Source organism: Chamaea fasciata, unplaced genomic scaffold (genome assembly GCF_029207755.1).
Source record: "Chamaea fasciata isolate MVZ Bird 193981 ecotype frontalis unplaced genomic scaffold, bChaFas1.0.hap1 SCAF_1, whole genome shotgun sequence".
Lineage (NCBI taxonomy): Eukaryota > Metazoa > Chordata > Aves > Passeriformes > Sylviidae > Chamaea > Chamaea fasciata.
Window position 1 is genome coordinate 18,336,399 of NW_027094086.1, and position 27,269 is coordinate 18,363,667.

Below are 27,269 nucleotides of genomic sequence, written 5' to 3' on the forward strand. Positions count from 1 at the left end.
GGCGGCGGGACGGGGCGGCCGCGGGGCCGCGCCGCGGGAGGTAGGGGGGGACGGCTTTGCCCCGCCGAGCCGCGACCTGAGCGCGTGTGGGCGGGGAGCGCCCCGCGCCGCGATAAATAGCGCTGTGCCCCGGCTGACAGCCCGTCCTGGGGCGCGGGGGCCGGAGGCAGCGCTCGCCCGCCGCTGTGGGACAGGCTTGGGGCGCTCGGTGACTCCGCTCCGCGGCCCCACTCCTGCCCCGACCCGGGTTGTGATTTTTCTCTCATTGTTTTGGGGAGAGCCACCGCAGGGGAGGAGCAGGAGAGCCCGGGTCCAAGCTTTTCGCCTCTCTCTCCCTGCAGCACAGGGGAGATGCTGGAAGCGGCGGTGAGTTCGCAGCGCCCGAGAAGGGCGGCAAGAGGCGTGTAAACTGCGGTCCCCAGCGGCAGCCGCTGCCCCGCGACCCTCCGCCGGCCCCTCCTCGCCCCACACGCCGCCGGCCTCGCCGCCCCTCGCTGCCGCCGGAGGAGGCTGCCCACCCAGCGGCCCAGGATGCAGTTTCGCCTCTTCTCCTTTGCCTTGATCATCCTGAACTGCATGGATTACGGCCACTGCCAGCCCGGCCGCTGGAGACGCAGCAAGAGAGGTGAGTAGCGCCGGCCGCTCACCCGGGACGCCGGCGGGAGTAGCTGCGGGAGCGCCCGCGGGGAAGGGCCGCTCTCCGGCAGGTGAGCCGCGCTCCGGCTCCGCGGGCACCGGGCCGGCACGTGGGGCGGCGGCGCGGGCGAGCCGTGGGGCGCGGGGCCGTGCCGGCGTGGCGACCGCTCCGCGGGGTTGCGAGCCGCCGTCCTGCTGCGGTGGTCGAGCCGGGAGCGGGCGGAGCGGCGTGGACGTGAGCTCCGAGGGGAAGGGACCGGCCGGAGCCCGGGGCTGCCGCGTACGAGAATGTCGAGCGGTAGACGCACGGTCCCCGGCCCCCGTGGTGCGTCCTGCCCCGCGGGGCCGATGGAGTCAGGGTCTCCCTGGGAGCTGGCCGTAGCGGGCAGGGGACGTCGCTGATGTCGCCGTCGCTCCTCGTCCAGCGGCTCACGGCTGCCGGGGGATCGCTGTTAGCCCGCGGAGTTTAGAGTCGCATGTCGATGGGACGGAGTTTGAGGCTGCTTTCCGTGGACGTTTCCGAGGCAGAAAGGCGGCTTCTCCCCTTCCATCCTCCGGCACCGCCGTGCCGCTCCCGCGGGGCTCGGCTGGCGGGAGAGCTGCGGCGGCGGAGCGCACCGCGCCTTGCCCAGCGCCCAGGGGATTTCTGTGCCGCCAACTTTGCTGAAAACGTGCAGATCCCTTTGTGGAAAAGACATGAACGGTGCGCTGGGGCTTCATCGGTTTCCCTAAACGTTGGTGTTGGGATGCCGGATCTTGGGAGCCGGAGCGGTGCAGTGTGCCAGTACAGCTCCCGTGTGGACGGAGAGGTTACTGCAGCGCCTTCCGCCTGGCAGCCTGGCCGAGGCTTCGTGGTGGTGGTTGGTTGTGATTTTATTTTTTTTTTTTATTTTTTTTTTAATTATTTTTTGAGTGGTGGGGAGGTTCACCTTATTGTGAAATGTTATTATTATCCACATATTCTGAGTTATTTTTCTGTCCCTTTTTTCTGTTATTATCTTGGCCATGTATCCCCTTCGCATTTCTAAGTTAGCTGAAAATCAGGTGGCTCGTGCCGCTGAGAAATCCGTATTTCTGAAAGAATTGTACTTTTAGTGGTATTTGGAAGGGGTGGGACTTAACATCTCCAGTGTTAAGGTGCTATAAATAGTGGTAAAATTGTGCAAAGAATATAGTTTGCACTTTCATGCGTATATCACCTTCAGAGTAGGTACAAATAAAAATGTAAGGCAGTTTGGTTTTGATGGTTTTTCAACAGATGGTTTCCAGAGTTTAATTTATGTGTGTGTGGCTAAAACGATAGCAGTCCTTTAAAGTGACCAGACTATCTGTGCTAACAAAGGGTATACTGTGTCTTTAATTAAATGTGGAACTACTTAGAGTGCTGGCTAGACAGCGGAGGGTGATAGTGGTATTTCTGCTTTACAACAGAGCTTAAGGGCTGCATTGTGGGAGTGCTGAAATGAATAGGCATCTAACCCAAGTTGTGTGAATTGTCCTCCTACAAAAACTTAAGCTGTTTTTAATTGATCTTATGTTCACTGATTGATCCTAGACCAATTGTTGTGCTTGTTGAACAGTTGGCTTTTCCAAAGGCGATTGATTTAAATTAGTTTTTAGTTTAATTATTGGATAAATACGATCACTATTGACAGTTGACTTACTGGCACTGTTTTGTGCTGTCACCTAAGGGTTTTGTTTTGGGCTTTGAAGAATGCAGTCTTTTTCAGTTAATAAGTCTAAAGAAGTAAGCATAGCCAGTTGTAAGCACGGAAAGCACAAGCTGAGAATGTATTCAAATTATAATAGATATTTGCCATGACACATCCAGTCTGAAGTAATGCTTTCGTACAGGACCCAAAATTCCAATAATTTCACAATTTTTCCATATCCCATCTGCTAATAATCAGGCAGTCACTGTGGGGTACTGGCAGTTAAAATTTCTCTGGCATTCTGTTTTGTCTGTTACATGATCTCAGATGCTCCATAATATCATTTTCTTAATGAAATACAATTTTTGGCATAGATTAAGTCTCCTGTGTGGTAGGAATCAGTTGCATTCAGTCTGGAATTATGGGCAAAATATCATGTGATTTTTTTAAAAGCAGCTAAATGTACAATAAACTTTAAGTGTATATGCCTGTATTGACATTTGCATGGATTTGTTGCTCATGTAGAATACTCTCGTAAAGAAAACTTAAGTAAATTTGGGGAGATGTTCCCAGAATTTCTCATTCACCATCTGCTTGCAACTCTTTCCCAAATCAAGGCTTGCAACATTGCAGGAGAAGTGGAATAACAAAATAGGGTTTAGAAAGTGGTTCGTACCTTGCATTGATTTGTGTTTTGCTAGTCAATGTCACTTCACTAAATTTTTTTTGTTAAGTATGTAATAATCAACAGGCTCTACTTATTCCACTGCTGCTCCTAGTTACTTTTTCAGCTCATTAGAATATTGCTTTGCATAGTTGCTCAGAACAGAACCTTACTTTCCTTAAAACACCCCGCCAAATTCTCCCTCTGGAAGTCAGTGCCTTGAGCAGATAATTATGGCCTTTTTTTGCCTTTCCTGCAGAAGATATTTGAAAACTTATTTAAGGTTTAAGGTCAGTGGTGTAATATCACAGCTGATTTAGCCTAATCTTTCTTTTTCTTGTTGAATTGTATAACTTGATTTTTTTTTTTCTCATGTAAGCCTTCTCCAAAGGAAATTTACATCTCTGTTTCGGATTTCTCTTTAGCAGTCAGTATAAGATGGACAGCTTCAGGTCTTAGCATTTCACTGGATATCACAGGATGCATGAAAGACCAGTGGTTTTTCCCTTTGAGATGTAATGAAAACAACTTTTCCAAAGAGCACCACAAGTCAGAATGGGGGTGCATAGATGAAGGCTCTTAGGCTGGCTTACTGGGAGGTGTGATGGTATTCTGCAAAAGCTTTGACGGCAGAGAATATAAGGAAAATTACAAACAGCCATCAGAAAACAGATGCTAACAAAATCCCCCAAGGGAAAAAAGGTCGATATGATAGCAGTGTGTGCATTGATGGGAAGACTCAGGAGTCTACAGAGAGGCTCTCTACAGTTAGTGAGACCAACACTGAAATATTAAAAATGTGAATGGGACACATTCACATAGTTAAACTAAAAGTTTATATCCAAACCAATTCTTATATCCAAGAATTCAAAACCTGTGGCTGTAAAATACTTGTTTATCCATTTAGTTCCTATTCATGGAATGTCATGAGGGCTAAGGTGAATACTTCTCCTAGATGCTTGCACTCTGTGTTAGAGGTACATAAAGGTGGCAATGTGTGAATAATGAGTGACAGTGGTGATGGCAAAATATCCACAGGTGGAAACAGGAGGAGTACCTGGGGCAGGAAATTTTCCAAGTGATTCTCAGACCTCAACAGAGCTTTGTGCACAGTGTTTATTGAAGTATATGCATATATGGAGGGACACAATCACTGGGTTTAAAATTATGTCAATTAAATATTTATGATCGTAATGTAAGATGGGAATCTTGACCACAAACCTGTTATTATTATAGGAAGCTGTTACATGGATTTTCAGCTAGAAGAAAAACCTGCTTGGATATTGGAGGTTGTGATTTAGCTTTCCTAAGAAGGAACTTACCTAGGATAATCTTAGAACCTGTCTCAGCTGGATTGTATGGTCAGGCTTTTGGAAAGATAGATGATTTGAGCATTAGGGAAAAAGAAACTATGTTGGAAATACCTGACTTAAATAAATACCACATCTACTTTTACAAAGACTATGCTAGCTCCTAAAGAGTAATTTATCTCACAGAAAGTCCTACTACATAACTTTTGATTGTCTAGCATTATCCGAATATTCTAGCTATTATTAGCTATTCTGTCCTTCTCTCTTTGAGGTTGAAACATGTTGTAACATGAAGGACAGTTAAGTTTTTATCTGTGGGTTAAGACTTAAAATCCTATGTGGAAGCTGTACTTTGAGATACTTTTTTCCCTCAGGTGTGACATTAAGCAGTTGTAACAGAACCTGTAAAAGAACTGAGTTGTGCTAACACAAGTGGTAATTTTTCAGGTACTCATGATCAGAAGAAATGCTTTGGAGTGCAGCTTCTGTTCCTCAGACCGGTACTTAGGATAGTTACTAATCATTCTTCATACATACATCATTACTACAGCAGTTAGAATATTCTAACACTGTAGCCATTGAAAAGTTAAAACTTTTAAACCTTTGGCTATTTGCACTTATTATTGAGTACATCTGAGGAAGTTTCTTAAACTGCCAGAAATCAAAATTTCTGAGTGAATGACTGAATACTGAACTAGCTAATGATGCAGTGTTACTGGGAATAAGCAGTGCTCACACTATATGTGAAGATTTGCAGAAGAATGCTTAAAACACCAAGAGCAGGATTCACTGTCAAAACAGACATCTAAATTTAGGTGTTTGATTCAGCTTCCCAAAGTTGGTTTGTAGTGCTGCTGACATTTTAAAGATCTACTTCTGGACTTGCTATGTGCATGACTCTCTTTAGCAACCAGAGGCTGGGCAGGATACCTTGGGGCAGGGTCCTATGCATTTGACACCTTTGGGTGGCCCAAGACCTGTTATTGGGGAAGCCAGAAATGGGGAGCATGTTCTGGCACAGTGTTGGTGTGTGTATGCTTTCTTCTCCTATAGGTTCTATTATAGGTCACCTGAGGTTAGGATGCTGGGCTAGATGGGTGTGCCTGATCAGACCTTGAAGTCTGTGTACATACCTGTGTTAAAATCTGCTGTAAGATTTACACTGATGAAGAGCTTAGATTTGTATGCTTGATAAACTTGTCTTAACTGTATATTTTCCCCTTTTGGGGGATGGAGGGGATACGCATTTTAAAAGGCTTGGCTGAAGACTTTCACTGAAGCAGCTCAAAATGCATGACAGATACTGAAAGTGAGTTTTTACACTAATATTGGGACATTATGGTGATAACAGCAAGGATGCAGTTTCTCAATTCAATGTGTCATTTACAATATACAGGCCAGCATAATTACTGCATTAAAGTATGTTAGGATAGTGTTGTTTTCATAAGCTGCCTTTAAAAATATGGAAAATATGAAATTATTTAAAAGGTAGAAAGTGGAAGAAGTGCTTGCTATCAAAATTCAAAGAATAATGAAATAAACAATGGTCTGTTTCTTTGTTGGGTTTTTTCATTATCCTTCTCTTTCTGCCAAGACTCTGACTATCCCGTAGAGGTCTGCATTTCGTTTCTGATTATCTATGTATTTTTTAATGCCAAAAAACTTTAGCTAACTAGAGAGATTGTCTAGTTAAACCTGCAGATCATCACAGGCTGAAAGCATTGCCCAGCTTACAGTACCACCAGCTTGAAAATTTATAGCTCAGCATAACATCCTTTCCAGAAATGTGTCCTTGATTTTGAATTCTGGAGTGGGATTCATGTGACTGCAGGTAACTATCTGGAACATGAAGGTCTACATTTTCTTTTGTAATTGATATAGTTCTAATTGGTGCAGTCCATCAAACTGTTGGTACAATTTAACTCATCCTATGGCAGGTGCCTGCCTTTGATCAGATAAAGCATACCCCTAACTAAATAAATATAGGACTACTTGATTACCTCTATCTTTAATTGAAGCATAGTTCAGCTGTACATGTCTTCAGTGTTAGCCCCTGAACAAAACTGAAATCAATGAGCCCCCAGTGAGAAAGGATCCACCACCTATATATGTTGGTGCAGCTCTTAACTTTAACAGATACAGTCCCTGAAAGTTCTAATCTCTCATGTATTAGAGATTGATTTAGTTTCAGGTATTTTTTTAATATATTCAGTTCTTCAAACATGCCCTTTCTTTTCACCTCAGAGTTTTGTTCAGGCACAGTTGGAGAACCTGTATTTGTTTAGGCTCCAAATATTTGCTAATCCTTTTCTTAGTAAAAAGCATGACTTCGTATGTGCTGTCTGTTGATAATGCACAAATGTAACAGCTTGATCCTTACATCATGGGCTGCTTTAGACACTGAAATTAAGTGCTGCTGTGGTTTGTATACTCATTGTATTTGTAGTACGTGCTTAGCAGATGTATTGCTTTGGTGTCAGTGTGGTGCTGCAAAGTAATTTTGTACAAGAGGAGTAAATCTATCACTATTTGGGACAGTAGTAGTGGGTTTAAACCTGTTCCCAAGTAATTTTTAGGGTAGAAGGTGGAATAGACTTTGTATCACTTTTTGGTACTTGGATTCTGACCAATACATGTTAGGAAGTGAGGTATCCAAGTGTCAGCTGGATCTTGCTTGTGAGCAGCAGGAGGCAGATGCAGAGCTCTCTTTCTTGCCTACACAATGGCCTTGTCCAGGCAGCTCCTCCATAAAGACCACTTACCTATCAGACATCAGTGATACAGTTGTTGAGCTTTGCATATCTGTGGGCAGTAAGGTCACTTGTAAGTCTGACTTGAATTCTAGCTGGGTCACTTTATTCTCTCAATGTTTGGCTCCTGTCCATTTTCACTAGTACTTTTCAAAACTCTGAGTAGAAATGAAGTTGAAAAGGACCAGGGTGGTGGTCTCTGCAGCATATGCCCCAAAAAGGCAGATGGTAATGCAGCACAGTGTCAGGCTCAGGAGAGGCAAGAGTGAAAGCATAAGTTTGCCAGCACTCTAACGTCACCTTTCCAATGAAGTTTCTGCAGTGAAGAGGGTGGGTGGGATGAAGGAATTAGTATTAGGAATTAGTATTTCTTGTATTAGGAATACAAGAAATAAGTATTTATACATAATACTATTTCAAAACGCTTAAATGCTGTGAACATAGAATGGAGATGTCAAGTGCAACTCCTGTGAAATGATGGAATATAATGATATTTTCCTCTGTAGATCTTCCTCTGAGCCTAAGAGGATTTGAGACTTCAGCTGTGTGTCCTTACTTTGGGATTTCTGTTGTCTTAGCACTTTGATTTCAAACAACTACGTACATCTCTGACCTCTGTCTGTCTAACTGTGGCCCATGGAGCGGCTGATGGCAGCTTCTGGATGTGTAGAGATCACACTCTCATCCTAGTGTTTCTACCTAAATACCCTTGAATGAAATATTCCAGTAAACTTCTGTAGCTCTGCTTTAATCTTGTCCTACTTTGATGCAAGTGTATGTTACTTAAATTCAAATTTAAGCTTAAAATTTCTTTTCAGGGGCCAGCATATGAAAGATTGGCAGTTAGATTTTCTGAAATTTCCTCTTGTTTGTGGACTTGAATGTGAAAACTGTGAAATGCAAAAGAATACAAAAAAAAAAAAAAAGGAATAGAACTATAATGTGAGGAAGAGATTAATTTTTATGGGAAAGCAGAGAAGCAATTAGTATTTGAGGTACCTTGATTATATGATCAATAGATGATTTTTAAGATCCCATCTGTTAAGTTCTGGTGAGAAGTACAAAAAACCCCTTCATGTTCTTTGTTTCAGTAATTAATCTGTTATGTATTTCTTTTTGAAATACAAATTTCAGTAAAGCCAAGTACTTGATGTATCTCTAAGATTTTTGTCCTTTTATGAGGAAATGTTGTCTCCTTCCTTTTTTGTTGTTTTTATGGTACGGTCGTAAGACTGTAACTAGGGAAATGTAAGCAATTACAGGTTACACACAGAATATTTAGAAGAGGTATGCAGTTCTGTAATTTTGTTTCAAATACCCCCTCCCCAACACTTTCAGTGAAATTGTGTGTTATATGATGAGAATTGCGAATCTCATGTGTAGTTAACATAGATCCAAAATATCATGGGAGTACTTCTACTGTGATTTTCTGTTTGTAAATATTTTTTTCTCTAGGATTTAAATCTAAAAATAATCAAAAGCATATGATTTAAGGACTGAGTCTCAGATTTACCTTTGACTATATTTTTTGTGACAATTGTGAAGATTTTCCCCATCTTGATGAAAATCAGTCCCAAACATAGATGCTGTGAGATGGAGGAAGGGACATGGAAGGTAAGTTATGTTTGTGATGTTGGCTTTTAGGTTGGTGGTTTTTTTAATCACTGGACAGTTGCACAGGCACTAACTCCAAAGTAACCATGTGCAGCAATAAAGACAGTGTTTTTGCCTTTTTATCTTGGAAGATACTTGTACTGCTTTTACACTACAAAGGGACAAGCGTATTTGTGTTAGAGAATTGCAATGCTGCCATAAAATATGAACTTCCTGATCCAAGCACATTATTTTCTTTTTTGAGTTGAAATGCTGGCTGAAATATGTTGCATACACACATATACTCTGCAGTCATGTATCGTCTTCTCAGCCGTATGGTTGCCACCTTTGGAATACCAGAAACCCCCCAAACTATCCACATCAGACAAATGTCTGTTGTGCATGCACAGATTAATCTGCACGTGGGTAGCAGTGCTGACAACACCCATCACGTCCGTACTAAAACTTTATGGGCGAGATGGAAACAACTGGAACAGCAATTCTGCTTAGTGAAGATAGGTGTTACTGATTCGCTCTTCTTTCTGGAATTACTCAAAAAATTTGGTAGATACCTTATGTTTTGATTATAAGCCTTCCAGCTAACAGAGTGCTTCCACTGCCAAGCATGTGGCTGTTGACTCTTAAAGGGGCACTTACATATCTTGGTTTGGGAAGACAGGTATCTGCCAGGGAAAGCTAGAGTTTCCCCTGGAATGGAGAATGTCCCTGCCCCCCCCCCCCCCCTTCCAAATTATTATCATTTTGCAATTAAAGGCTTTTCAGGCAAAGATTTGGGAATAGGAATAACAGTTCTTTACTAGAAATATTAAGAATGCAAATGTAGTACTACTGAAAACAAGCAACCAAATGAACAAAAATCCTAGAAACCCTGACTGAGTCAGAAAAACAACCTGACCACGTGTTGGTCGGGGTGTTGGAAGTAGTCCAAAGTAAGCCCTCCTGGAGTGGCAGATGTGGTTCTGTTGGAGTAGAGATGGTCCTATAGAAAGGGTCCAGTAATGGTGAGATGGGTCCAGTCCTCCTTCAGGAATCCTGTGGAAAACCAGAGCACCTGGTGTCCTTATGTTTCAGTTTTTATCTAGGTAGGAATGGTTTGGCTCTCCCCACTGGGGGGAGCATCTCACAATGGGATGATGTAATATGTCATGGGTGAGCCTAAATGGCCCATTAACAGAAGATATCACCAGAGGGTTTCCTGGGAGAGATAAGGAACAATATTCCACCTGGTTTTAACAGCTGGTCCATTATCAGAAGGCCCCCTGCCTCCCCCCCGGAGTTACAAGAGAGAAAGAAAAACATCTTCCCAGATGCTTTCAACAGATGAAATAGAATACACATTTTTTGGTTACATAACCCAAGACAGCACTAAAGTTTTATCATCTTTTGCTTTGTCTGTATTGAGATGGTATTTAAGGGTCCCAGCTGAGGTGAGGCCCTGTAGTGGTGGCCCTGCTGAGCTGACAGCCTCTGAACCAATGTCACCAGAGCGAATGTCAGAAATCTGTCCTGGGTTCCCTTTCTTATAGCAAACATATTCTTTGGCCCTTCATGTGAGCTGGTTCAGACCTGGTTTACATCTCAGTTTACACAGTGCACACTAATAATGTGAGGGGTGTGGGTTCAGTTTTGACTCAACAAGAGTAGCTGTTACCTGGCACAATCACTGCGGTGCACAAGAGGTGCATTAGGTTGTGCTCACAGCACAACACAGCAGCTGCTGGTTTTAGTTTGCTTAAAGCTTTTAGCAAATACTGAGAAATACTTACAACTAGCCTCTGATCTGAGATGATTCAGTCTTGCAACAAACCTAAATCCAAAGAGCACTTCACAGAGGGTTTGCTTATTTATCTGTCTGCATCAGGTTACATGTTTTACTTTCACCAGGAGCATTCTCAGAAGGTGGTTTTACCTCTAAATTTAGTCTCCTGTCTTCTCCAAAATGGGCAGTGTTCTCTCCCCTACTTTGTTGAATGCAAGGAAGGCTGACAGGCACTCTGAGGGGCATCTGAGGCAAGGCACCTTTTGGAGTAGGGTAGTTGTGTGCCTTTGCTGTTGTGATCTACTCCTGTGGCAGCTGGACAATTCTTCAACTTAAGTTCCTTGCCTGGGCTATGCAAAATACGCCAGTCTTGCATGCATCTGTCTTGGTCTTTTTTAAGTTATTCAGCAAATATTGATTGTATGTAGGTACAATCGATATTATACAGTATAAGTTTGGTTTTACCTGACTTGGTTCAGTGCTGGGAATTCTGCCTCCCTGGTGAGAGGGTACTTTCAGGATGTCACAGTGATTGCTTTCATTGTTAGTCTTTCTACCTGTAAAGCTTGTGGTTCATACATCAATGAAAATGGTAACAGAAAATAAATTACTCATCTGTAAATGCTAAACAGCTTTCCAGTGTGAAATGTTAATATTATGGCAGTAGGGATGTAAATAATGTCAGCATCTAATTGGGGTGGTGCTTCTAGACAGGTGCTTTGGCTTCCAACTGTTTCTTACAGCACTTGCAATATGCTGGAGAGCAGCATCTTTGATGCTGAGATGACACTGAGTCATGGCTTCTCTTTTTAGCTATAATGGAACTGCAGAATTACAAGTAGTTATCATGGTTCTTTTATTAGTCACAGAGTTTGCTGAATTTTGTCTGTAGCCTTTAAAGTTGTTTTGGAATTCAGTTTAGGAAATGCTTATGGCTGTAGTTAGGAATTAGAATGAGAGGAATCTCCAATATTTTTTGTAGTGTTTCAAATAACTTTTTTGCTTTTTTTTTTTGCTCTAAAGGTTACTTTGGCTTCACTTTACTTTTTTTTGTGGGTTTTTTTTTTTTAATATAGATTCTTGTCAAAGTAGAAAACAATGATCTTCTATGATGCAAAATGTGTGGTGTGAAACTGAGAAGCAAATCTGAAAAATCTTATATTTAAGTAAACAGTACTTGTAGACCACCTAGTCTAGTGCTGTTCAGATGTGGAGTAGTAAAATTATATGTACTTCTTTTGAAGGATTCAGGTAAACAAAACTGACACATGGAGAGGAAGAAGTGGCATAGAATAACCTTTTTATTAGAGGGCAAAGTTGGGTGTCTGATCTGTAGTTTGGATTCTCATATTCGCCTATATTCACTGGATTATGTAGCCCCTCTGTGCTGAGCCCGTGTACTTGCACAAAAAAGTATTTCCTCAATTTCAGATTAGTGTTCAGCCTCATCTGTATCTCTTTGAGCAGGACAGACTGTTTTTGTTATCGTTCTGTATTTGTGCTGTACATGCTCTATCCATCTCTTTTGCATGGTCTCTGCAACACAAGACAGAGACTCGTGTATTGTGTCAAAGGGAATCTAGTCTTGCTTAGCTTTGAGTACAAGAAGAGGATGATACTGTCTGTTCTTCTGCTAAAAATGTCTTGCTATTTGCATCTTATGCCAGCAGTGTTCTGGAGAATACCCCCAATCCAGGGGATGTCAACAAGCTGGAGAAATCAGAAGAAACCTCACAAAGTTCAACAGGAAGTGCAAAGCTCTGCACCTGAGAAAGAACAACCCCACACATCACTCTAAATTGGGGGACAATAAGCAGGAGAGCAGCTTGGCAGAAAGGGCCCTAGGGGACATGGTGGATGCTATGCTGAATGTGAGCCAGCAATGTTCCTGTGCTGCAGGGATAGCTCATGGTGTTCTGGATTGCCAGCAGGTGATCCTTCCCCTTTAGTCAGCAATGGTGAAGCACAGCTGAATGCTGTGTCCTTCTCTGGGCTCTCAGTACTAGAGAGTGTTCAACAAAGGACCACAGAGATGATTAAGGGACTGGAGCATCTCTTCTGTGAGGAAAGGTTGAGAGAGCTGGGTCTGTTCAGCCCAGAGAAGGCGCAGAAATATTCATATCAATGTAGCTGAAAGGGAAGGCCAGGCTTATGCTTGGTGCTCAGTAACAGAACAAGAAACAATGAGCACAAGCTAAAACACAGGAACTACCCTCTGGACATCAGGAAAGACATTTTTACAGTGCACCTGTCTGAGGATTGGCATGTGTTGTACAGAGAGGTGAAGTCTCTGTCCTTGGAGATACTCAAAAGTCATCCACATGTGATCCTGGACAGCTGCATTTTTCTGGCCCTGCTTGCACAGGGTAATTGGACCAAATGGTTCCTTTCACCTCCAGAAGTTCCTTCCAACTTCAGCCATTCTGTGAAAGATAGTTTAGAAATGTACTGGGTACCTGGCTTGAGCCTGCTTTTTTAATAGCCAGATGTGGAGAGGAAACAGACAGTCCATTCCCTTTAGGAATCCTTAGGATAAGTGACAGAATCATGCGCAGTTGCAATCCCATGTTGTTGGAGTACTAAAATGAACTTAGAGAAGCTTCTTGGTATTTAGCAGTAGCACAGGTTGTCATAAAAATAAGATTCTATGTCATGTGGATTTTGCATCCAATGAGTTTCTTGCTCCCCTATTTTTCTTCTCTCAAATGTTTAGAGACCAAAGAGTGCACTGTGAGTGTAATAATTAAGATACTAGACCTAACTCTGGTCTCCCTCATTTTGTTGTAAATCTGGGGGTAATGTCAATCTGTCTCAGGCATTGTGGATATTCCTGAGATGGTGCTTGCTCTGGGATGTTGTTGTCAATTTGCTGATGCTATATTTGAGAACTCGTTAATTACTTTTTCATCAGATTCCTGGAAAAAAAGTCTTGCCGCTTTCAAATTTTATTTCAGTTACTGTAATTAGCAGTGGCATCAAAATGTAGGGGTTTATTTCAGCTTTGGAAGAGGGCTTTTCTGTAATAGCTTTCCAAGCAGGCACTAAGTGAAACTACTCTATATTCAGTCTGATGTAACATGAGGCTCATTGGGTAAAATAACATTAGCCTGTGCTCCTTAAACACACTCTGGAAGGCTTAAGGAGGAGAGAAAGGGAAATATTTGAAGAGATCAACTGGATGTGGTTGAATACATGTAATGTCACCTGAGAAGGATTAGAATTTGCCAAACCTTGACCTGAATGAAGACCTCCATTTAGGGCTTGTGGTTCTACCAGATCAGCTACAGTAGTTTTTGTATGCACAGTTCTCTAGCAGCAGTCATAGAGTGAAAGAGTCCAGTGATTTACTTGGCTTCTGTGTCTCAGCTGTAGTAAGTTAAAAAAAAAAAGTCTCAGTTTAACATTCCTTCTCCTTATTAGCTGCAGCTGGCTTTTTCTAATTACTAAAGTCAACATTTTTTTCATCTGCGTTCTGTTGCTTTTATCTTTGCTGAGAGCTCAGTGTATACACTCTAGCTGATAAGCAGCTACACGTGTAGTTCATAGATGTGGACAGCTTCAAAAAAAATACATGCACTGACACTTCAAATTCCAAGAGAAGACCCAGTGGAGTAGTTGGTAGCAATGGTACTTCATCCACCATGGTATTTGCTTTCTGATTATGTGGTGTTAGCAAACCCAGTGACCTTTTTCTTAATTACATGATTACTGGGATTGAGTCTTTGAAAATTATGCGTTCTTCTGTTTCGTGATAGTGTTTTAGAGTGCTCAGGGTCCTTTCCTGTGCACTCCTCTGAAGTGATGGGTGTCTCTTATATGTGTGGAAATGGAGTCCTGGGGTTACAAAATGAAGTAAAAGAGAATGACAATTGAGGATGCTTAGTGCCTCTGGAAAAACAAGTCACAAGTGATGTTCTCCTTTTGCTCAAGTCTGCTTCAGAATTGGGATAGGGGTTGAAGAAAATTAAATGACTGATGGTGCCAATATCATGCAACTAGACAGATGTTCACTACAGCAGTCCCCTATAGCCATTCCTGCTAAATCTGATTTTTGACTGTTGAATGGTAAAAGTAGGTAACACTTCTATATAGCAATAAAAAATTACGAATTTTGTTATTAAAATTATAGGGGTTTTTAGAGGAATTACTTAATTTCATCCATCTTGATATAGACTTGAGTATCACAGTCTGGGAATACTCTTAGCTGGAAGATGAATTTGCCTTTACCTACAAGAGGTTTCTGATACCTTCCTCTAAAGCATTGACTGCTGCTGGAGTGAGCAATGCTTTTGCTCAGTATAAAGTCTTCTATGTAAAATTTCTGTTGCAAAATTTCTTTTTCTACACAAAATGGTAACTGAGTCTATATTTTTGGGCTTCAGCATAGCATGTGCCATTTTGGGCTTGATCTTAAAAATACCTTAAGTCATAGTTAAGTTTGGTGGATATGTAATGAGAAAAAGCACACAAGGAAATACAGTGCTATAGAGGAATAGAATGTCTCTCAAGAGACCTACTTTACAATGATTTAATGTCACAACCATTTAGACTTAACCTTCTTTTGCATTTACATCTCATATCACTGAATTACGAAAGTGTGACTAAAATCTAACCATTTTGTTTAGCCACAAACATAGTTATCACTGCTTGTTATTGTGTTTGTTTTTGTCATTAATTTTTAGTTTGTAACAGAAACACTCTCCTTGTAGTAGTCATGTAAAGATCCTCATGATATTCTACTGTGTGAAATAATTTTTCTTTTGTTTATGTATGTTTAGCTAAGAAGAAATCTGATTAGTTGAATGCTCTTGATAATATTCAAGTACATCCTAGAGCTTTGCATTTGCTGTTTGATGTTCCATTTTACAGCTTTACTTCAATGCTCTGCAGGGATTGTGTTTTAGTGGTGAGAGCATGAAATTTGAATCCAAGGTGCCTGGTTCTCTTGCCAACAGAGCTGGTCAGTATGTTTAAAACCAAATTCTTGTACCTCACCACCCCATAACGGATTTTTGCATGTGTGTCTGCAAGGTTTTTTTTTTCTTCCTCTGTTTTTCTTAAATAAATATTGAGCAGCTTAAACAGGCACGGCAAGTCTGTCTTTCCTTTCTGTGCCTCCAGTATCTCTGGTGTAGAGCGCAGTGTTTTATCACAGTGTAGTTTAACTTATAACAGTGATATGCCTGGCTAACAGGACCTAGAGTGTTAATCTCTAGGTATTTATATGGTTATTATGAAGGATAATAAGCACATAAATAAGTTTCCTGCCTCCAAGTTTATTGACTGAGCACACACAACCATGTAGAACGTTGCATTAATGACAATGATTTAGGAGCTGCTGGCTCTATCTAATGTGAAGACTTTTGTGCTGTCATGTCTGTCAGAACTAAGATAGTAAAATCTATTTGACTCTACATCAGTGCTCTGTGGGGTGCAGAAACTACTACTGCCTGTTTTCGTTACTAGGTAAGTGTCTGAAAGTATTTAAATGGGGCTTTATCCTGACGTTTAAACTTCAAGATATGAAGGATGGAGCTCTTCAATTTCAGGTAGGTATTTCCAATAGTCTGACTTAATTATTACATGAAGAATTTATGTGTTTGCAAAAAACCCCCAAATTATGTGTTATTTCCTTCCAAACTGAGATAACTCAGATACCTCAGGTCTGGGCGGTGAAATTAAGATGTCTCAGAGAGGCCCGTATTTAGTGTCACTAAGCTGAACACCTTAATAAATTTACCTCATCTGAAAGTGGAAACATAGCTTTAAAATTTTAGGACATTCTCAAAATTAAGAAATGTGTTTTTCTTGTATTAAGAATATAAGAAAAGGAGATATAATTTTTTTTGGTCTTTGCCTCCTCAGAGCTTCCACTATCTTTTCTTTAGTTCTCCTCTTTCTCATTATTCACAATGCAAACATGATTTCTGTATTGTCAGCCAAGTTGCTTTTAGTTTTTTAGAAACATATGACCTGTCTGTTTTTAAGACTGTATTTGCATTTCCATGGAATTATGAAAAAAAAATCAATCGGCACTTGCTAAATGCTAATTCTAATTTCTGCTTGAAATGTACTGAATGGTAGGCACTCAGAGTACATAGGTAAATTTAATACATTTTTATCTTCTTTATGAGGGAATTCTCATTTCAATTTAAAAAAGCCCTGTAGTCATTAAGCATCATTTTTCAGGATGACACCCAGCCTGCTGTGATTTAAGTGGATCTGAAATACAGAAGCTAGTACATTTAATTTCATTTTTAATAGTATTCCTGCAAGATGTAGAGATAGCTATATGTATCTGAAAAGCAGATATGCTCCATCTGTTCTAGTTCAGGATTTCTCAGTCTGGTCCATCATCTTTGAAGTCTCAGGCTCTGATGCCTGGGGTTGCCAACAGGGAGAATGACAGGAGATTTGGAGGAGGATTTGAATGTGGCGAGTACAAGCAAGATGTAAACCTCAGTGATATTGGTTTGAATTAAAGCGATGTCCTGAAGCTAAGTGTAGGTTTGTGTAGTGTGGAAACATTCAGTTTGTCTTTTTAATATATCTTTTTCTAAATCAGATACTTTCATATTTTCAGAGTTCTAATTTTTCAATCCAGTGTTTCTCCACTGTGGTTAAAGATACCTATTCTTCTCTTCTACCTTCCCCCTTCTAGTTAAATTGTTTTGCTGCTCCTCTTCTCAGCCTTGTGCAGCTATGGCAGCATAAATAGCATTTGTTCTTCCTTCACTGTTTGTCCAAGTATCTATAAGCTCTTTTATTTGCCTGAAAATTCAGCACTTTCTCAAAACATATTGCTGAAAATTCCATATTTATTTGAAATACCACCTCCTTGTCTCCCAACATCTAAAAACCTGTCCTTATTGAAAGTGGTTTCATTGGTTCATTTTTGTCTTGGAAGATGACTTTGTAGGAATATTTGAGGTTTTTAAAATCTAGTAATTTGAGTTTTTTTAAAGAGTTCTATGAATTATGGTTTTGCAGTGATTTTATTCAATTTTGCTAAATGTTTAGAGCAGAATAACTGCAGTGATAAGGATCTCTCTCAGGTGCACAGAAGATATATTTTAATTTCTGATTCTCAACATACGTGATCTCAGTGAAGTTGCTTGAAAACATCCTGTATCCACCTTTATTTTTCTGGAAAATGGGACATTTGCTCCTTGCATAGTCTTGCAGCAGCTCTACAATGGTGAAGAATTTGTACATCTGAGAAATAAATTCATTTCTGTTGTCTAGTATTTTGGTTTTGCTTGCATTCTGCTACATGTTTTTTTTTTGTTTGTTTGCATGTTTATAAGTTTATAACTGGGAAGATCTGTTCCTTAGCATTACATATTTTCTTCTTTTAGTGCCTTTATCTGGAATGTTCTTTGGAAGCTTTCTTCCTTGAAGCAACAGAATGGTCAGAATCTCTTGCTTGGACTTTAGATAATAGTATTTCAATTTGCTTAAATTGCTCTATAAGTTCCTTAGGGCAAAGATATAGGGAGAATCCTGGCCCTGTGAGATTAATTGCTCGTCCTTTGCTGACCTGGGTGGAATGAGAATATCACCATTGGTTTAGAAGTGTCAGATGAAATGTTGTAACAGTTGGATGTGTTTGTGAAGAAACTTTGCTTATCCCGTGCTGTTCCTGGGTTCTGGTAAGACTGTTCTCCTTTGTTTGTTTTCCCAGTAGTTTTCATGTCTTACGTAGATTATAATGAAGCCTTAGGTGCCTTAGATGTAGGTGAAGTGAGCTGGAAAACAGGCTATTTCCAGTACAGAGCCAAGCTTGTTACTAGACCTCAATAAAAGTAAGAGAATGGGATTTCCTTCAAATTTCTGAATTTTATTTACTCAGCTTAGTCTTAGCATGTAAAATCTTATGGGCATGAATGAGATTAAGTAACACACGCTCTAGTTAGCATTGTTTCAGACTTGGCAATAAACAAACTTTTCTCTTTTCAGCCTTTCAGTAGATAAATGCTTTATATTTTATGAGAACAGTTTGGCTCCTGACATGAACTGTAAGCCTGTTAAGCCTGTAATATAGTGATTAAAATTGGAAAAATACAGGATGCAAATATGTTCTTCATTATGCACTTTAATGCCAACCAGATATGTAGTGTGCAGTCTAGAACATGATAGTTGGAGTGTACTAAGCAACTAGCAAATTGTTGACAAGGCTCATCTGCTGTTGGTTTGTGTTGGAGTTAAGAGCAAAAGACCTTAAGAAATTTCAACTGTTTGACATTGTATGTTGATGCCTGTTGCATCTGGCTGGACACAGCTTTAATAGGCAGGGCCAGTACCTTTATTACCTTCTGCTCAGTATTCTTCATTGAAGCAAGAAACAGGGCAAACTAAAGAATATGTGGGGAATTAATCAGTATATCTTACAGAAGAAAGAGCTTCCTCAGTTATGAGAGTGGCTACTTTTTTACATTGGGAATAATAATGTAAATTCTCGTAATTCTCGTCTATGAAGCAGTAAATCCAAGCTATTCTACCTACCATGATTTTTTTAATATGGGACTGGTTTTCCTTCCCAAATTTAATCTGAGGGTTGCACGGATCACTTAGAATGAATCCCTAATGATGCCATTGCATCTACTATGATGATTTTGGAAGTGATGGTAATGGTCTCAGTTGCCAATCGTTGAGTTGCTTAGTGGGGAAAATCAGCCTCCAAACACTGGTCTCCACAATGGAATGTGGGGAGCACACACATGGAAAGGAAGCTTGAAAGCCTGTTGAATTCAGTTTTAATTTTTCCATGCACTGTTTTTCTCTTGGATTTTCAAGACATTAGACTTCTGCTTGAAATTTGTGAAAGACAGAATATTGATGAAGAATCCTCAATAAATAATGGAATCATAAAGCCATTCACCTTGGACAAGACCTCTAAGATCAGTGAGTCAAGCTGTTAACCCAGCACTGCCGTGTCCACCATTCAATCACGCCCTTGAACACCCCATCCACATATTTTCTAAATCCCTGCAGGGATGGGAGCTCAAACACTACCCTGGGCAGCCAGTACCAATTCTTCCTTGCCATGGCTACAAGAAATATGCAAATTATTATTGGTATTAGTGATTCGTCCATGTCTGTGGCTAAACCCAGCAATACATTTCTGCACTTGCTTGGATTTCCCTGTGTATGCCATTGTCCAGCAGCTCCCCAGCCTTTTTCCATCTCATCTGGCACTATGGAGAGCTTGGCCAGCATGGACCAACCTTAACAAACTTTTCACTTGGTGCCAAGGACAGCTTAGGCCTCTTTTTAGATTCTCTTTGCCAGATTAAATCGATTCAGGCTCCCACATGGTGCACAAAATGTGCAGGCTGGACTCACAGCTGCCTTCATGAGACATTCACTCCTCCAGAAATCACACTCTATTAAGCTGGACTTGCCCCTGGAGACAAACTGTCCCTCAGCACTTGTTCTACTGTGCACCTGGACAGGCTCTTCCTCTGGCACAGGACAGGAAGCAGGAAGGGCTCAGCTCAGCCCCTGCCTGCACTCCAACACCGCAGAAGCCTTGAGCTCCTTGCTGGGCCCATTTGTGTCTCTCTACCAAGTGCCCCAGGACCAGACTGCCTGCTCAAACACCTGCTTACAGTGGTGATTTGTGATGTTTCAAAGGTTTTTGAAGTCCATAAATGGACTTGTTGTCCCGAAATAGGTTCTTTCACCAGAGTACATCAAACTCGCTGTGTGCTGTAGCTATTTTTATTGTTTATGCTGAAAGCCATCATGGTTTTTTATAAAGTCCTTTCCTACTCCATGGAGTTTGTCCTGAAGATATTTCTGTGTTGGCTTCCAAGCCAAACAGACTTTTAGTACACTTGCATAAGTGAAAGAATAGTCCTTTTATAAATGGAGGAGACACTCTTTTGAAATCACCAAACTAATGATAAATTAATTACTGATTTAATAATGCAGCAAAATTAGTACATTGCATTAGTGTGCTGCTATATTATTTCTTTTCTCTTACAAGACAGCATAGCAGAAATTTCAGGTCTTCATTAATGGCTTTTGTAAGAATCAGACTTGTTCCATGGCACTGGCAATTGAGCAGTAGGAGATAAAGTGAATCTGTGCCCTTACTTTGTCCCTTTCTTAATCCTTAGACCTCTCCTTTAGGACCAAAAACACTACACTTCCACAGCAAAGAATGTGGAAAAAGTGAAGGAATCAGTGTACTTGGGGGAGAAAAACAAAAAGGTGCTTTCTATTGGTGGTTGAGGTTTGGCAGAGAAATAGGAAAAATCCCTCTTTTTCATGAAAAGCAGACAACTATCATAGAAAGTATCATTCAGTGAAATAATTGCCAAACAAGATGTCAGTCTAGAAGCTTACAAGCCCCAGAAAACAGTACTAAATTCATTGGTGTGGGATTTTGGGGTGCAATTTATATTGGATCTGATAAAGTGTGCTGTGATCTCTTTGGAATGAGACTTCATAGAACTATATTAACAGCCTGCATACAGATTCAGAAAACATTCCTCTATTTGAAGTGGTTTAGCAAAAGTCATTTATCCATTAAATCAAGAATTGTGTTTAGGCTGCAGGACCTGATGGTCCACATAATGTGCACTGGGCTCCTACCAGTCATATGTAAACTGTCTAATTGCTCTCAGCTGTGTTGTAACAAATAATTGGAAACTGAATATCTACTAGCAGCCCTACCTGTAGCTGTAACAGTAGCAGATATTTCTCTTACAGTTCCTTGGAAGAAAGATGAGAACCCTCAGAAAAAGTTTAGTTTTCTTTTTTTTTTCCCCCTGCTACTTTAAAAAGCTGCTGTTGCAGCATGACTTGCCTGCCTGTTGTCCCTATTGCATTATTTTCCCTGAACGAAAGCCAGTTGCCTTTTTGGCAAGTACTCTTGCCAAATTCACCATTTGAACAACTGTGAGTGGGGAGAGATACATTTCTGTGTTGATACAATGATGATTTTAACAGCTTGCTGATGCAGTGGAGTACACTGCAGAAATCTTCCTGGATACAGAGATCTTTGCTGTGAATCTGAGGGTGCTGGATGGTAGTCAACTCTGTCCTGTCCACCAGGTAGACTTTCATGTCTAAAAGACCAGTAAACAGCCATGGTGGCATTTGATGTTATTCCTTGCTCACTTTGTGTGTGGCATGCAAAAGCAATGAAAAAAGTTATATCTGATGTTCTGCAGAAGCATCGTTTCTGTTTTTATAATGTTTCCTGATCTGTTGGAATTTTCCAGATATTGAACTGAGGAACACAAATCTGCTCAAATGGGAGAGGACCCTGAAAGTAGGGTTATGGCATTAGTTGACAGAGCTGTGCAGTCCTCTCAAAAACATAAAGGACATACTTGTGTCAAAAATTAGAAAGAGCTGAAACAAAGCTGTAATGAGATCTCTTGAAAACTATCATTATGTACACTTTCATTTTAACTCAAGTATGAAATGAGAAATCTTTTCTTTCCTTCGTGGCTGTGTCTAGCAGATGTAACTATTTTGGTGTTCTATAGTTAGCCCAGTAATTAGCTGATGATTGCTCAGCAAAGAAACCAACAAATCAAGAATGCAGAGAGTACAGTGACTCATCTGAGAATATTTGCTGTGTGTTATATTTGATTGTTAATTCTTGGTTATATGATTGCTGTATGAAGTATCCTAGGTTTTGTAACTGGAGAAAGGAGATAAAGTGTAAGAGCTGGTTTTCAAAGGAAAATAATTTCTTGGGTTTGTGGAGAGGATCTTTCACATTCAGGATAAGCCAGTGAGGCCAAAACAGGAATGAAAAACTTCAGAAGTGTCACTGTGAAGTTTCAGGTGATAGCATGATTTAAACATTTAATTGGAAACCTTACATTCATCTAAGTCTAGCTGTGTTTGTAGTGTTTAACAGGTGCTGATGTGTGTTAACCACCAACATCTTCCAGGACATGGTCACCTGTTCTTGGTCTCCTCCTGATCTGAACTGAGCAGATGATGGGCTCAGTGAGACATGGATCTGCCCAGTGGAGAACCTTGCACATTCTCATCTTCGTGGCCTTGTGACACTTCATAGGCTGCCAGCTGGCACGTGAGGAGAGCAGTCAGTCTTAAATCATAGAATGGCTTGGGTTGGAAGGAACCTCAAAGATCATCTAGTTTAACTCCCCTCCCATGGGCAGGAGCACCTTTCAGTAGACCAAGTTGCTCAGAACTCCATCCACCCTGGCCTTGAATTCTTCCGGGAGTGGGCCATCTGTAACTTCTCTGGTCAACCTGTTCCAGTGCCAGGAATGTGTGGTCTTCTCTTCCCTCCCATTTTTTTCAATATGTTGGCTTCTAATGGCCAGCATCTGTGTGAGATTGCTTTATTTGTGGACTTTCAGATTCTCTTAGAACTCGTAGCAAAAGCTTAAATTTCTTGGTATTCAACATGTGTTGAATTTGGTGGTCATATGGACTTGAAACTTTGTAGTTATCAGTAACAGAGGGGAGTTAGTTCCTTTGCTTCCATTTATGACTTTGAAAATATTAATTCGTAACCATTTGAGCAATTTACTAAATCTTACCATTTTAACTACCTTTCTCAGCAATAAAGATAAGGGAGTTTTCTTATGCTTATATTTTTTAGTTAGCCTCTGCTGTGATTTTGGGTGACATACATTTTGATTGACAGTCCATATATATATGTATCCATAGAAGTGCAGTGCAGCTATATTTTTCTAAATATTTCTTAAACTTTACTTCCCTGCTGTTCAGTATTTGGATAGCATGCATTTCAAGAACACGGTCCCTTGAATCTTGAGTGTGCACTTTGTTCCTTGCCTCTTGGGTTTTTCTATTGTAGCCCTTATCTTAAAATAAGGTATAATGCAAGATATTTTGTAGGTCTGTGATGAACTCCACTGAATTCAGGAACCACGTGTAAGATCAAGGCCTAAATACTTTAATTATGAAGACCTAAAGAGTATAAATAAGGAAACGAAAGTGGTAAAAGGTGATGCTAATGTAAGGGAGCAGAATGTGGCATCAAGTGGAAGGAATAGTGGAGAAGGGAGTTTTTATTGTGGAAGGGAAATCAGTTGAGTTGATTGGTTTCATGTGTGGGATTCTTTTTTAAAATATTTGTTTATGAACTAAATGGAAATTCCTTACTTGGGAATATTGTGGTGTGATTATGTATGTGTGACAGAGGATAACAATGTATACATTAAAAAAGAAAACCCCAAAACTACTCAAAATGTCAGGGGATTTACAGGAGAAACATGTCTTCATTGACTTTAACAGCAGCTAAATTGTGTGTCCCTGACTTAATTAATGTCAAAGTTACTTGGATCTCATCATATTAATCTTCTATTTGTAACGGTTAACTGAAATACAGTTCTCAGGAGTGTTTAAGTTTTAGATGCTGATGGACAAAGTTTGTGCATCTTATAAATTGCATGCACTGTGTAGAACTCTTATTAATTGGTGGTGGAAGTAACAATCCATATTTTAAATAAGTAGCATAATACAACCATTCAGAATTACACCACAAAAAAGAGAGGGGTTTAATGGACTCCATATGTCTGCTTTTAGAACTGGTTACGTAAAACTTTGTTATACCACATAATGGTAAACCATCAGTGCTATAATGTCCTTAGGGTCTTTTAAGAACCGCCTTTTTACAGAGTTTCTGACAAAGATTAATTCATTTATGGATTCAAAGTAACTGGAATATAGTTTATATTGGTGCAATGAACAGGCACCTTTTTTGGTTGCATTGTCCCTTTAAATTCCTGGAAACTGAAATGCAATATCCTTGCTTGTGAGGGAGAACTAATTTTGAATAAGCAGTAGCTTTTCAAGTACATCATTTGCATTTTAAAACAATTGTTTCAATGCATACTTTAGTTCATGTTCTTTCAGAATAAAGACTAGAATCATAGATGTATCTAGGAACACAGAATGCAATCTTCCCATATCAGTGATAATTTGGGATATAGAAATGTTAATAACTATTTCTTAAAAGTTGTTTCATGTTTAAGCATTTTAATATAACAGCTCTATTTATAATTTCTAAGTTATAAATAGTTAGGATACTAATGGGTAGCTAGCCTAGGGCCACATTATTTAAATGGTTTGATGACCTGCATCTCCTTCCCCCATCATTTCCCCTCCCCTTCCCCCACCAAAGTCATGCTTACACTTGGGAGTATTTCCAAACCCAGTGACTGTACATGTGTGCTGCTTGGGCTAGCCACTTCTTTCTGACTGAAAATCAGATCACTGGATTCTTGATCAATATTCCCATGGGGAGCATTTTAAAAACTAACAGTTTGCCCTCCTTCGTTTGCACCCCTGGGGCACAGGGTGGTGAGAAATGTGCACACCCCCATCAAATCGGGATATTCTGCTTCTCCATTCACACCTATCTGGGTCTGCTGCTCTGTGGATCAAAACTGTGCAGTGGCACTAAAACATCTTCTACGGGGCTGGCAGAAACTATAGGTAGAAGTTGATAGCAGGAATTCTGGACGTTGAGACTAGCATGTTTTGGTAGAAAACAAAGGCTATGGCACTATTAAAAGGGCATAGACAGGAAGCTAATAAGCTGTTTTTAAATTAAAATTATTTGTGCTTTTCAGAATAGTGTATGTAAATATGTATGTTTGTAAGTATGTGAGTACATGCAAGGGAGTTACTGCATACTGTTGAAATTCTTAAGATGTTCTGTTGAAGTGTCAAAATTAAAAAAATTACAGAACCAGCATATAAAAATCGTCTTTTCCAACATTCTTTTGAAAAACTAATTAACCTCAATCTTTTTATTACTTTTATTCAAAATTCTTTCATATTGAATTATTATCTCTGCGAAATGTTAAACTTTTTTAAAAAATAAAGGTAGACTGACTTTGAAAGGAACTTTTACTACACACACTTGACCCCCTCAAACTCATATTCAGAGCATTTTGTTCTTCTTTTCAAAGCAACTGCCCCGTGTTCAGATGCATCTCCCACTTCCATAGTCCACATGGATGTTCCCACTTTGTCGCTGTAGGGCGTGAAAGAAAAACTCCAAATGTTTCAGAAGGCAAAGAGCATAGAAAAAGAAGGCTTTATTTTCTAATTCTTACTACCTTTTATAAGGTGTTCTGATACAGACTTAATGTGATTGGTGAATAGGAGCAACACCTCTCTAATCCCACTGGTTAACTAGAGAAACAGCAAAACCCCACCTGAAAAAGGATTGTTTTGAGAAAGGATAGTTTTTTGCCAAGATTGTTTTGAGAAGAAACTTTCTTGAGAAATTTTTCCTTGGGAAAAAGTTAGCAGCTTCTAGCAGGCTAAAAATCTTTCAGACTCACAAATATCAGGCCCACAACTCTTCATCTCAGGATGGCTGCATGTGTCCCAAGTGTGGTGAGGTGACCTTGGCTGGAGGTCAGATGCCTGCCCAGCCACTCTCTTGCTCCTCGTCAGCAAAACAGCATTGGGGAAATAAGATGATAAAACTCACAGGCAGAGATCAAGACAGGAAGATCACTTACCAAATGCTCTTTTGCTACATGGGAGTAACAGTAGTAGGGATCTAATTTTGACTCCTGGAAAGACAGAAAAGGCATATGGGCCACTTCTTGAGTGGTATCACAGTGTTGCCTTGTGATAATGAAGTAAAACAGTTTCCTCAAATCTTAACTGGAATTGCTGATATTTCTATAAATCAAGGGAAATAAAGAAAAAAAATTGAACAGTTCTTGGTGTGTGAAGTCACCCATGTATTTCAAGGCTGTTACACGAACTGACTGCACACTTAGGCTTTGCTTCATCTATTTTTCCTTCATAGTTTTGTTGATTTTTTTTTTTTTTTGAAGAAGAGAGAAATGCCATGGCTTGCTTTTTTATTTATCACAGGACTCCAGGACCTGTATATTTAGGATCCCTTTCTCCCATATCTTCAGTCTCAAAGCAATACGTTTGGAGGTTCTGCATTTCACCAAAAATACAGTTTGCTGCCAGAAGGGAACTATATAGCTATCAGAGAAGGACAGGAGAGATCTCCTCTCATGGAATTTTATTTATAAGTCATCATTTCTCCTTTCAAATAGGACTGATTATTGTTAAATAAGTTAGTTATTTGTGAGTTCGCTTTTTTTTCATCAAGCAGTAGTTACTGTAGTAACAAATATAACACATTAGTTATTTCAGATGTTGGGATTGAATACATGCTCGCAATTACCTTCTGCACATATGTAATACATTCTAGCTTTTTATAAGGCTGTTGGTTACAAATGGCTTTGAAATAACTACCATGCCTTGCAGCTATAAAATCCCATAATAATTATTCATTATATCATCATCATTTTTATTATGTTAAAAGGGATTCTTCCACACCCCCTCCCACAGCAGAATGTTGTAGAAGAGATTTCTTTTGGCCACATTAAATCAGAATTGTTTAGCACTGCAATACAACCATATCATCTTTGTTTTAGGGAAAACTGAATGGAGTGAGACAGCTGCTCCATGAAACTTCAGTAATTGGATTCATGTTTAAATAACTTGGGCAAAAAACCCCTTCAGCTTCCTAGCTTAATTCTTTTTATTATCTGCATGTAATCTGAGTAGGTTCTAACTAGAAGTTCTCTAACAACTAGGCTAGCTGGCTTTATAGCTATAATTTAGGCATAGTTGAACATACCTCTGACAATTCCCACTTCCTGTTACATATTCAGAACATAAAAGACAAAGATGTTGAGATGGTAATTTGTTTCTGAAAATGAATTCTGATTATTTTAGCCCCTCTTCCTTAAATTTTAAAATTATTCTGGAGCTTAAGGCCATTTATTTATGTTCAGTTTTGTTTTCCTGTCTTCTATATTTAAGACTACAGAAAAAAATCTGATTTTAACTTAATTTTAATGTGGTATATGCTGT

At 40.0% G+C, this 27,269-nt stretch overlaps 1 protein-coding gene across 2 annotated transcripts in view; it reads left to right on the forward strand.

Moving 5' to 3' along the window:
* Positions 1 to 394: 394 nt before the first annotated feature.
* The window catches only part of RSPO2 (R-spondin 2), a 102,779-nt gene continuing 75,904 nt past the window's right edge, over positions 395 to 27,269 (forward strand). For both annotated transcript variants that reach the window (XM_066177359.1, XM_066177365.1), the window contains exon 1: positions 395 to 625. In XM_066177359.1, coding sequence (XP_066033456.1) covers positions 532 to 625 — 94 coding nt within the window. In that variant the 5' untranslated portion in view covers positions 395 to 531. The remainder of the gene's footprint in view (positions 626 to 27,269) is intronic.